The sequence below is a fragment of the Falco biarmicus genome, chromosome 2, assembly GCF_023638135.1.
Source record: "Falco biarmicus isolate bFalBia1 chromosome 2, bFalBia1.pri, whole genome shotgun sequence".
NCBI classification, from domain to species: Eukaryota; Metazoa; Chordata; class Aves; order Falconiformes; family Falconidae; genus Falco; species Falco biarmicus.
Genome location: NC_079289.1, coordinates 12,245,355 through 12,258,390, shown reverse-complemented (window position 1 = coordinate 12,258,390; position 13,036 = coordinate 12,245,355). Strand labels below are relative to the sequence as shown.

General features: G+C 42.6%; 1 protein-coding gene across 1 annotated transcript; it reads left to right on the top strand.

The window, feature by feature from the left end:
- Window positions 1–4,791: 4,791 nt before the first annotated feature.
- On the top strand, window positions 4,792–12,324 carry LOC130144694 (high affinity choline transporter 1-like). The gene is made up of 8 exons (XM_056328743.1): window positions 4,792–4,969; window positions 5,985–6,098; window positions 7,678–7,833; window positions 8,331–8,479; window positions 8,990–9,133; window positions 9,980–10,133; window positions 11,028–11,245; window positions 11,683–12,324. Exons 1-8 carry the CDS (start codon window positions 4,792–4,794, stop codon window positions 12,202–12,204), a joined length of 1,635 nt encoding a protein of 544 aa, XP_056184718.1. The 3' UTR covers window positions 12,205–12,324.
- The last annotated feature ends 712 nt before the right edge of the window (window positions 12,325–13,036 follow it).

The following is a 13,036-nucleotide window of genomic DNA, read 5'->3' as shown; positions in this document are numbered from 1 at the left end:
GTTCTTTTCTGGCTTGATTTCTGTGACCTAAAAGGCTTGTGACTTCAAACTAGCTCCAGTAGGAAGAGACATGGAATAACACAGAAAATTTAACTCTAAATTGTCTAACTTGAACTGCCGAAAAAAGAGTCTTTTCTGGGGTAGGCATCAAGCTACGTGGTCCATGGAGAGAGGCAGCCTTCCCCCAGACCACACTGAAAGGGATGTCTAAGGCAGGTGGGAGGCATTGCCTCCATGGGCAAGACCCACTTGTCCCCCCTAGACAGGAGCATCTGGTGCCATTTGAAGTGCAGCAAAGCATCCCGCTCAACCTCCAGATGCCACACCAGGTGGCAAGGGTCTCCCACATGTCCTCTGTCACACCTGAGAGCTGCTCACAGATGTCTAGTGACCCAAGTACCTCAGCTGGGGCTAGCAACACAGAGAGGTGTGTGGCCAAAGCAAACAGCTGCCTCTTGCTAACACAAGGATGCTAAAAATTCATTTAGTCAAGATACATAAAGGTGGTTAAAATGAGGTGAAATCACTTCACCTCATTGTTTTTTGGATGCCCTGAATCACCTTTTACATGAGTCAAAGCCTGACTTTTCAGAAGTGTCACCAGACCCTCCTCCAGCACGTTGCAACGGCGGCAGCTCCTCACACCGAGCACTGCAGGGACACCTGTAAACCCAGGCTTTTCTGGTGGGCAAGGCTTCAGAAGAAAATGACTATGTAATACTACTAATAATTTTTATTTGGACAGAGAGTTGGCTTGACTGAAGATAAAATACCGTGTTTCATAACAGGGATTACTGCAGACTTAAAGTTGGGGTTTTCTTTTCCAAAATGGAAAGAATTATTTCAGGGAATTCTCCTAACAAAGGAAAAGAAACATTTTGTCTCTGAAATGTATTGTACACATGAAGAAAACTAAGAAACTCATAATATTCTTCTATATCTATCTTTTACCTCTATTAATTTTCTATCTATCTATCTATCTACCTACCTACCTGTCTATCAATGCCTTCTCTGTATCTCTCACTCTTAAATAACTAATGGTCAAAAACTCACACAGGCATAATAACATGTTTTTATTATTTTAAATAGTTATTATATTAATTAATAAATTAATATTGATTTATTATATTACTCACTGTTCAATCCTACACAGTCTTTTATAGAAGGAGTAAAAGGATGTTACTTTCTAATCAAATTCTCCCTCTGTCTTCTACATTTGAACACATACAGGAGATCAACCACATGCAAATCTGTGTTGGTTGGAAGAGAAAAAAATGTTTCTGGGATTGACTTGGGACAGGAATAAAACTTTAGACCAAGGACACCATCTGAAAAATTGTAAATGTTCAGAGACCAACGGCCCAGTGTTTCAGCTGCCGGCATCAAGGGCATCAAGGACGTGATTCAAATACCTGGGTTGGAAACCACAGACTAGTTCCTACCATCTCATTTCAACAGGAACTGTCAGATCATTTTGATGCAAATAGCTCAGATGCCTTAGGCCCCAGTGCTCGGTTTTTCTTGGCACGAAGAGCAAAGCAAACCAGTGAGAGGCTGGTCCCCGCAGACCTCCCTGTGCCACAGCCCTGTGTCCCTCCTCCCAGCGAGTTCCTCACAGGCAACCACCTCTTTGCAAACAAACTTTAAAAAAATCCCAAAGAAAATTAAGAAAAAAAAAAAAAGAAAAAAGAAAAAAGAAAAAAAAAAAAAAAAGACCTTTCCAGATTCCCAGATAACTTTATGTAATTTTGTACAGAGCACAACCTCTATGGGCTTGTCCCTTTCCAGAGGAGTGAGAGGGGACACTTCAGAAATGCCCTTCCCTGGGGACCCCCTCATGCCTGTGCAGCCGATGGGCCACAGAGGGCCATCTAAGGCTCAGCATCAATAACGTAGCATATCTAACCCAGAAAGGCAGGGCAAGGGCTTTATCCTCGGCACAGAGATCACTGTTTTGTCCATCTTTATCTCCTCCTGTCAGTTAGCTTCAAAGCAGAATAGCTGTAAGTGCTCACTACAGTGCAGATCAATTCCACCATAGATAGAAAAATTCCTTGGTACCTAGCACTCCTTGCTTTCTTCCAGGCACTCCTCTATTTTTATCAGCCACCCACGTCAGAGTTTGTTCCATCAAGGTCAAGTGATAAGAAAAATGTAAGGGCTCAGCTGAGTATCCCCCAAATAGATACTCAGAAACATTGGAGATAGACCAGAATATCCTGGCTGCTGTTCCAGAAAGGGCACATCTCCCACAGGGGCTCTGAAGCATCTGCTTGCCCATGTGGACATCTCAGAGGCTTTAGGGCATCTCTGGTGGCACCAGCCATCTCTACCAGAGCATCTGAATCAAGCCCTGAAATGTCTACTGGGTACAGCAACACCAATCTTAAAAGAAGCCCTGAGTCCAGCAGACTGAGATGTGCCCTTGTCCCATCCTGCCTCACAGGACCTAAAATAGGTCAGTGAATCACCCCCTAAAACTGCATATTTCTCCCCACAAGTCACACAGGGAGCTTGAAGTGAACAACTCAGCAGCTGGCACCCAAAGCTGCTGCCCTCCATCATGAGCGGGAAGGTGAAGCCCACCTCAAACATCTCCGTTAGTGAGATTTCTGGTTTTTTTCCAGTAAAACAAATGCATCAGCTGAGAGTCATCTAATGGCAAAAGAGCACAACAGCAGACTCGGTGAGGAATTGGTCTTCTTGGTATAACCTCATGCTTTTACAATCCCTCCATGCACTGTGTATCATCAAAACCACTCCAGCTTCAGGTGAACTGCCTCACAGCTACTTTTTCCTCTATGTCTCCTTCATCCCATAGGATCATATTTTCACTTACATTTTTTCTTACCAGCCACATCTGCCTTCCATCCCTCTGGGTCTTTAAATGAAGTTTCCATGCAGATTTTTATGCCTGCCACTTTTTATGGGTTTGTTTGGGTTTTTTTCAAGAGATGATAACAAGCAGAGTCAGTCCAGACATTCTCTTCAGCTATCAAAGAATCACTTCAAATCTCAATTTGGACATGTCGAATTTGGTTGACCCCCACATGAAGGATGCAACGCCAGGTCTTTCCTCCCAGTAGCACCTGGCTTCAGAGAGGGCTGAGCCCTGGTTCTGGGCATCTTCAGCCACGTGCACCTTCAACGCTATTCCACTCCTGCTGGGGAAAGAGGCTGCAAAATATCTGCTCATAGAAAAAAGCTTAGTGTGTGAATGTGCGTAAACTGCGCTTTAAGTTTTTGAAACACCCTGTTTAGAGCAAGGCAGGCAGCCCAGAGAAACCAGTGGCTCTGTTGTCACTGACAGCTGCGGTTTCTGTGACTTTGTAGCACAAAGTAAGGTGGAAGGTGGAAGGCAGTGTTTCTAACTACCGCCCAGAAAATGTGCCTTTCAAATGCACAGTGTCCCTCTTTGTACGTGAATAACTGGGTCAAAGTTAAAACTCCTTACTCAGTCAAAATAGCATTTGATTATAAATATAAAGGAATATTTCTCCTAAGGCAGGATAAATAATTATCTGGTTGTCAGACTTTTTCATCTTTTTAACTTTCCCTTTTTTTAATAAACTGCTTACAAAGTCTTCCCACCAGATCACTGCATATCTTACTGAAACCCTTATTTTCCCTGTACAGAGGTGTCACAGAAAACATGGGACTCCTGCACTTCTCCTCTGTTTTTCCACCCATCACTCATGTGCCTGTGTGTTCTTACCATGTCCTGCCCGTGGGACATTGCTTAACCTGCACCACTGTCATTTCCATGCACAGCTACTCCTAGCTGTCTGCAGGAGATGGCACACTGCATTAAACCTTTCTAAAGATTTGGGCTCTCACACTGCTGCTCAGAGTGCATCCGTGACAAAGAAATCCACTCCACAGATGAACTCGAGTATCCAGGAAAAGTGCCCTAGATAGAGCAGTTTTTACACAAAACTGGTTATGAAGACTCATACTTGGATAGATGAAAAAGATTTACGGGGCAACTAAAAAGATACTGGTACAGCAACTGTATAGTAAATATAACTGACTTAATTTCTCAACACATATATGAGTTTTTCTCAGAATTATGTCTGTTTACAAGGAGCTTCACAGAGCAGTTTTTAAAAGCCTGTATCTTTCCTGTAGCTTTATTGCAGAGTTTAACGAGACCTTGCTCTCCTGCCTGTTTCCAGCAGTGAAATGATAACACACTTGCTTTGAGTATCAGCACGCTGTTCCTTCCATCAGTCAGTGGTAAATCTTCTTTTACTCAGTTTATTTTGATGATTATTGTGGGTTTAGTTCAGTCAACTTTAAACAGACAAATTCTTAGCCCTATCTTCTGCGTTAGCCTTGAGCCTGGAACCTGGAGAAATACAGATTATTTTCATACCATTGCATATCAAACAAAATACAACATTCCTCCTCCTTTAAGCCAAACTAGTATTACCCCTCACATCAGTGCTCCATTGCTCTCATCAGCACTAATTCCTACCTTCTTAATCTCTGCTCCCCAGAAAAATAAGATTGGATATCTTCTGAGGAAGGGGGAAAACTGAATAATTGCCAGTAGTCCTCCGAAGACAGAGGCTCTCCATCCAGTTCTCAAGACTTTGGGTTTATGGCTCTGTTTCATACTGCATCTTTCCTTGCAAAGCACAGCAAACTAATACTTAGCAGTTTCTTTACAAGGCGGCACTATTTTCTCTGATTTTTTTTTCTTTTTTTTTTTTCTGATTGTGGACTTGATCAAAGAATATTAACATCACGCCATTAATCCTCTCTATGCTCTAAATTAAGTGACAGAAAATGGCTTTAAATATACCAGGCTTAGTATCTTTGAGCGTGTTTTTTATGTTAACTTTAGCTACTGGAATCTGGGCTTCTTGGAAGAGCAAGAAGGACCAACAGAACAGAAACGCAACTGAAATGGCCATAGTTGGAGGCAGGAATATAAATGTTTTCATTGGATTGTTTACTGCAACAGGTAAGTTTTCTTAAAAGGCTTTTTAAAATTCTCCTTAAAACACATGCATTACATAGATCTGGGGGACTTTGCTTTCAAAGCAAGTGAACTCCTTTAATGTGAGGGCAGATTTTACCTAAGTGTGGCTTTAAAGGAGTATGGTTTCATGAATCATTTTGGGATGGATTCTTACAAACCTCTTCACACTGAGCAGAACCTAATGTTTATGTAGATTCTTTTAAATTAAAGAGATTAATTTAAGAGTTTAGTTAAGAGTTAAAGAGTTTAATTTAAGAGTGACTGAAGAATACGACATTTCATTAAGAAGCACTGTGGTCTTAATCTTGAAACAGCTTCTGTTATCCAGCATAACAGAAGAATTTTACTCCTGGAACAATCCAGTTCTGTGTGGACCAAGTTGCTACTCATGGTGAGCATTGGGCTCTCTCCTACAAAGAAAATGTTTCCCCACTGGCTTCTACCCTCTGCCTCCCTTTCCTCTCCCTGCTGCCTGGCATCATCTGAAATTTACTTCCCCGACCCATTTTTTGTGAAAGCTTCCCCAGGTGGTATTTGCCTGGCTAAGACACTTAAGCCCATGTTGTAGATTTGTATTCTGACAGCAGTGTCTGCTTGCCTTTTTTTTTTCTGAATGCCTATTTTCTTTGACTGTGGAAGTGATGCTTATGGAAGATGATCTATCAGTCACGGCAGAATAACAAAGGCAATGCTGTTTGCTCTAGCAAAATTCTTCCACTGAGAAAAATGGAATTAAATATTAGTATATTTCAAATTGCATCTAAATGTTTAAACGTTAAGCTTTTCCATGCATACATAGATATTCTTTCTTGAACCTGGGAAATTATGTAGCGTGAGATCCTAATACTCTTACCTACCCTCAGCAGCACATCTCACTATGGGAGAAAACTGTAAAGAAACTAGAAGTGTGATTAATAATTGTATGAGAAAAAGGTTTACTAATACTGCTTGAGAATATGTATTGCAATTCTTACTTTTTCATCTTCCACATTTACAGCTACCTGGGTCGGAGGAGCATATATCAATGGCACAGCTGAAATTGTCTACCTGCCTTCAAAAGGATTATTGTGGGTCCAGGCACCTGTGGGATTTGCCTTGTCCCTTGTTATTGGTAAATAATTCATGTAATCAGGACACATAAGATTAAAAAATAATTATATGAGTATATTAAGATGCATAACAGAGTACAGAGTACATTTTAAAGGTGATTTTGTTCCTTCAGTCTCCCATGGATCTAGAATAAGCATTTATAATGCTATCCTCTAAACTGAAACATAAGAAATTGGGGTAGCTTGGAGCTAGTATAGAGTTTTGCCTGCTTGGAGAAATTTATAGGACAAAAATCTTATCTGAGAATTTTAGAAGCATGTGGCTATGTGAATACTGGCTTTTTATCATGCGTCTTATTCCCAGACTATTGAGAGTATCAGTATCATTTTAACTTTTTCTTCAAAATTTTTGTGTGATGAAATAATACTACCTTGAGATTTCCACTAAAATCCTTTCTTCTGAGTAGTCTCAGGATGAATTTGTAGTGCATCCAGTTTGTCCCACTTTACAGCTGGTCACTATTTTGTGGAAAGTGAGCTAAGTTTGCAGTGTCCCATACCTAAATTGCCATTTCTAACTCCAGGAATTACTGGACTTACGTTGAGGTTCAGCTTTCTTGCCAAGACCAAAGTTTCTTCCAGTCCACACCAAGTTATACCATAACTGTTGAGGGACGCAGAACGATTAAAGCAAGGAGACCTGTGCAGACCTTGCACAGGAATTTCTAAAAGAACAATAACCTTTATTCTCAAGTCAGAGGAAAGAGTCCAACTGACGTGAATATGAATCAGGCTTGGAAATATACTGCCAGCATTTCTTACGTGAGTAATTCTTACTAATGAAATTGAGAAATTGCAGGTCTGATCCTGCAATCTTTACTCAGGTCAGTAGTGCCCAGGCAAGCAGTCCTGTTGGCTTCAGGGTTAGGCACAATACATGTTCTTTGGTTTTAATGAGACAGCTGTACGTCTGAAGTCTAATATTTAGATGAAGGCGGGTGGGACTCAGCTCAACGCACAGATTAAAACAATATCGTTCTGGGAAGAGGCAATGAAGCCACTAAAATGAAAATGTAACCAGAAAAGGAAAGTATATCAACATGTTGCATCACACGGTCAAGGACAGAAGTTCATCTCTTTTTTTAGCCAAATATGAGTCTTCAATGCCTCACTCTGCCTACTGACATTTTCCACAGGAATCATTTCAGAAAACTTTGTGTGGCAGGTTGGTAGGTTACTGGAGATGGAGAGAAGACTATATGTGGGTGTCCTCTAAGCTCAGTTCCTTTTACAGTTGCACAGGTATCTTATGCCATTTGGGGTGCCCTAGGGGGGTCCTACCTGGCCTCTAGTAGCAGTTCTGGAAAGATATAGGTCTGCCAAAAGTGGAGGGTCATATCTGTCAGTGGTAAGGAGTTGTCTTTTATAATCTGACACCTCTCAGACTGATGAAACCCCACATTTAGGCAAGTGAATTGAGGCTCCGGTGTCTGTCTGTCTGCACCGTTCTCTAGGGTCCATTATGTACAAATTCCACACTCCCTGTACAGGCCTGATACGCAAATACCATAGTATTCTTACATTTCTTTCCTGGAATATAATAAATGAAAAATTCTACCAAAATGTCATCACTTCTGATAGGTGGTTTCTTCTTTGTAAATCCAATGAGATCCAAGAATTACGTGACAGTGATGGATCCCCTTCAAGAAACTTATGGAAACATGATGGGAAGCTTACTCTTCATTCCACCCCTGCTAGGAGAGGTGTTCTGGTTTGCAGCTATCCTGGCATCCCTGGGTAAATACTTCTTTTGCTGTTATATTTGTTAAAGGTCATGTGGCACAGCTATCAGACTAAAATACATATTTGGGAATTGTGTTGGACTAAGCTGTGGGAAATTGTGCTTCATGTCTCCTTTTGTGAGAGGAACACAAGTGTTTCTTATTTTTGGAAAATATGGTTTTAGGTTTAAAACAAATGACGGTAGTATATATTCATGGTATTGTAATAGGGAGGTCTGGCAATAGGAGTTAGCACCTTCCACCGCTTGCCTGTGGGACAGCAGGTGTAAAAAGGCAAAGTGCCTTGGGAAAGGCCACGCAGCAAGGTAGCAGCAAGAGCAGAAAGTGAACATGGGCTCTCCTGAGTCCTTGCTCTGCCTGCTCTCTGTGGAACGTGTGCTTCTCATACAGTGTGGTGTGCTGGCATTGAGGGAGTCACATATCCTTATTTATTCTGTATTCTGCACGTGTGGAATCTGTCTTAAAATACCTGACTGCTGTCTTTACCTGCAGGAGCAACAATGAGGGTCATCTTGGATATTGGGGGCTCTTTGGCTATCATCATCTCAGCATGCATTGTCATACTCTACACTCTGCTGGGAGGCCTCTACTCTGTTGCATACACAGATGTCATCCAGCTGGTTTTCATTACCCTCAGCCTGGCAAGTCCTGTGCATTTCTTTGTTACCGGTTTCCTAACTAAGGGAAAAAATCCTGCTCTTCTTTTCAGTATGTCTCAGACCAAAAGTAACTCCACCAATACTGGCCCTTGCCCTAGAGTTCCTCTTCAGAAGAGGTCTCCTGAACTCTCATACAGTCCTTAGGCATTTCAGACAGTGCTCACACCAGCTATTGGCCTTTCTGGGTGAATGCAGCTGCTCACAGATAAGGTCTGCAGAACCTGTCCAGAACAATCTTGGCTGGAAAGGCGAGAGATCTGTCTACTGAGGGCACCAATTGACCTGAATCACAGGCTCATGTTCTTCATGATGCCATGAACCAGAAACATAGATTTAGAGTAAGAAAGGGGGAGAAAGGAAGATTCAGTCTGCGTTTAATCTTATTTAACTCTGTGTTCTACATCTACCTTAATTTCAGTATCTGAATAGATTGTCCAAGAACAAGGACTCTGGGGAAATGGTGAACTATTTCTATTTCTATTTCTATCCTAGTGGGTCTGTATCCCCTTTGCCCTGGTCAACTCTGCAACGGAAAGTATTTATTACACTGCCACTCATCAAACTTACCAAGACCCTTGGATTGGGAAGATAGAAAAGCAGTATCTTGGAAGGTGGCTGGATGACTTCTTCTATCTGGTATGGAGTATTTCGTGGACAGATGGTTTGGAGAAGGGATTGTGCGGGGACTTTCTGTCTGGAAAACTTGTGGGTTCTTCCAGCCAGGAGCCCCATGTTGCCCAGTTGGCAGGGGCAGGATGATGTTTAAAACCTTCTCTCAGCCACCCCACAGCACTCTGAGTGGACTGAGGAGATCCAGAGCTCAGCTGTAGGAAGGAAAGAAGCACGAGGGACACTCCACCCTTTGCCCATGTGAATAAATGTACCTCTTCAGTGAGACCATCCAGGCACTTAGTTCCTGGCACCTAACTGAGGCATTTCCTACCTTTTGAGAGGTTGATCTTACAGCCTCAATAGTGTGCTTTTAACATAATTTTGTAAAATTCCCTCTATTAAAAAAAATAATATTAGAAGCCTGAGCTTGTTTGGTAAGGACAGAATCTTCTGATTTTATCTGATTAAATTTGTCTGCTAAGAAAGTGAAAAAGGTGGTTTTATTTTTAATTTTAGATTATGCTCTAACTAAGTTTGGGTAAATTTTTTTACAAAAGTTGCATTCCTGAAAAACTTCTCTTTTCCTTCCTCTGTGCCTGTTTTACTATGCCTGCAACCTATTTTTTAGCTTTCTCAGCCTGCCAAACCATTAACTTCTTTTGATAAAAATTTCACAGCCATCACAATAAAAACAAAGGAAAAGGACACCCTCAACCATAAGAAATATCATCCTCAATAGTTAAAGCTGGGTAACATTTATGCATTTGAAGTAAGAGTTTTATAACAGTAAAGATTATCATCCATCTGAATGGACGGAAGATGCCCTACAGCAGCCTGGTGGGTACCACTGGTAACATCTGAATGTTTCAGGTACTTGGGAGCATCCCATGGCAAACTTACTTCCAAAGAGTGCTCTCCACTGCCTCACCAGGACAGGCAAGGCTCATCTCCTACCTCTCTGGACTTGGGTGTTTTTCAATGGCCATCCCCTCTGTGCTCGTTGGTGCAGTTGCAGCATCAACAGGTAAAACTAATTGCTTTAAAATTATAAAATTAAAAAAAAATAGTCTCAGAATAATGAACATCTTTTTGTCAAAGGTGAATAAAATGGGAACCAACAAAGTCCTGATTTAGACTCCAAATTACCTAGTTCTGTGTACCTAAAATGTAGCCCTGGCCACCAAGCTAGGTAGTCTGTACAAGAAATGTGGAGCCCTCTGAGATTCAGTGCACAGCTACTTAGAGACCTTTAAACAGTCCCAAGACCTGTTTAAACCTATTTCATTACCACGAATTGGCTTTTCATTGACCTTGTATTGAGGAAAGATGAAGGCAGACACTGTAAAACCCTGTATAATCCTATTTTCCAAGAAGTGCTTCTGTTAATGCCTTCTGCATGTAAGATCCAGCAATATTACTACAGATTGCTAAGGTTCTGAAGAAAATCTGCCTGAAGGAATGAAGAGGGTCAGTCCTGTAAACTCACAGCCCCCACCCAGGGGATCAGTCCTGTCTTCGCTGTGAGCAAGGATTAAAGAGCAGCCAGAGCACCAACCATTTAAAGAAATGAGTTGAACTCATTAATTCATCTGTCATGAGGGGCACCAGAGCAAAACTACCTTCTCCTCACAAGCAGGGTCTAGAAGGTTGACCTTTATCTGGAAACACATGAAGCACAGCTATTTCTGTAGATGCTACGGGGGAAAAGGAGATCTTTGACCTAGTGAAAGCTGCAGCATGCTAAGGGGAATCACCAGAGATCATAAGAGAATCCAAAAAGTTAATCCAAGTCCTAAAATACCATGTGAGTCTCAGACCTTAGCCCTGCTGTGACTGGTCCTTGAGGAAAGGCAGCTTCAAAGACAGCAGAAATGTCAATGAAGGATTTGTTGTGACTTTTTCTTGCTCTGTTTTAAAGACTGGAATCAGACAAGCTATGGTCTTCCGAGTCCACACGAGAGAGGCGAATCAGCGATGATACTGCCACTTGTTTTATACTACCTCTGCCCAGCATACATCTCCATCATTGGTTTGGGAGCCATCGCTGCTGCCTCAATGTCATCTGCAGATTCAGCTCTTCTCTCTGCTGGCTCCATGTTTGCTCACAATATCTACAGGAAAATCCTAAGGAAAAAGGTACTTGGTTACCGCATTCAGTAGTTTTGGTGTCAGGAAAGACTCTTTTGCTTTAGATCTAGTCTGCATGGTCTGCAATTAGAGCTGTTTCCCCTTTAGCTGCTGAACTGAGTTCTGGAGCCAGAGCTTCTAACATAGGTCAAGGGTGTTCATATCCTTGGTCGGGATGCAAATACCCACACTGGTGAGCTTTGCTCTCTATAAAATGACTGGTATAGCTTTTGAACTAGGATACTGGTGGAAACAGTATTAAACCGTGACCCTTAAAATTACAGAGGGAAGCTCCATCTCCAGGGGTGCCTGCCTTGGGCAGCTGCTGGTGGCAAGCACTGCCTAAAAGCAGCAAGGGCTCGGTGAGAATCAGCCCAGGGCAGGGCAGTACTGGTCACCCCGCCGGTAAATGACATGTCTGTAATGTTAGAATCTCTGTTTTACAGGCTACGGAGACAGAGGTCTTATGGGCCATGAGGACCTCCATGCTGCTGTTTGGGGCAGGGGCTGCCGGTCTGGCTTTTTACTCCAGCTCTGTCTATGACCTCTGGTTCCTCAGCGGGGAGCTGGTGTATGCCCTGCTCTTCCCCCAGCTCTGCTGTGCCCTCTTTGCTCCCAGCACCAACACCTATGGCTCAGCTGCCGGCTTCTTTGTTGGGCTCCTTCTGAGGCTGCTGGCAGGGGAGCCTGCCCTGAGCATCCCTCCTGTCATCTGCTACCCAGCCTGCTCCCTGGTGAATGGGACCTACAGTCAGATCTTCCCCTTTAAAACATTCATCATGCTTCTTACCTTGGGGATAATCATTGCTGTTTCGTACCTGGCTGCAGTTTTGTTTCAGAGAAACCTCCTTCCCAGCAGGTGGGATGTTTTTAATATCATGGGGGGAACCAGTACCCTCATCCCCCTGCAGCAGATGGAGAAACAGATGGGTTTGCCAACAGTTGCACTAGAAGAGAATCGTGATTAAATGTGGGCCCTCATTTGAAAGGTCACGGTGCATTTAGCAGTTAGAGTATGGCACAAAAGGCATCGCTCTTCCCTTTGCTTTCTCCAGTAATGAATTATTTCAAGTCCTTGCAGAGTAATAAAGATGCACTCTGTTCATCCAAGGAGAATACGTGAGCTCAGAGTCTGCAGTGATTAAAGGTGTGTGGTGATGGAGCACGATCTTGTGGTAGTGACCATGGGGCATCTCAGGCCCCAACAGTGTTTGCTTCGGGCTGCCCCTGGTACCCCACTGGAAAGCAAAACTACAAATCATGCTCCAACATTTATGGCATTCTCAAGTCACATACTTTTCTCACCACAAAGGAGACAAATTCATGTTTAATTGATCAGGTATTCTTGATTTTAAAAAAAATAGGTGAGCAAACCTGTTCCCATTACAACAGCTAGAGGTTTAGCATAACCACCCCTGGGGAGCGCATCAGACTCACAAAACCACAGATCACTGAATGCAGTGCAACCACCACAGCAATCCAGCAGGAATATCAGTTCTGCACCATTCCTTGTATGCTTTACAAAGCTTTCCTTGATACCACAAAAACTTTTGCATATGCCTCTCCCCAGCCGCAGTCTCAGGTCACACAGCTGGCCTGGTGCCACGTGGCTGAGGAGAGGACATCCCTTCTCATATGACCTGGTAGGGCAGAAGCAGATGAGCAAGATGAAGCAACAGCCCTTCATTACTGGGTAAGAAAGTTTTACATAGCTATTATTTACAAAAACTCAATCAGCTGGTAAAATGGACATGACAGAGAGACTCTTGAATGAGTCTTCTCTAAAACACTTTGTTAAAT

Coding starts and splice junctions, on each gene's coding strand:
- LOC130144694 (XM_056328743.1), top strand. CDS start 4,792: ATGGCTTTAAATATACCAGGCTTAGTATCTTTGAGCGTGTTTTTTATG. Junction 6,099..7,677: donor TGCCTTGTCCCTTGTTATTG/GTAAATAATTCA, acceptor CACTTCTGATAG/GTGGTTTCTTCTTTGTAAAT. Junction 9,134..9,979: donor TGGATGACTTCTTCTATCTG/GTATGGAGTATT, acceptor TGAATGTTTCAG/GTACTTGGGAGCATCCCATG.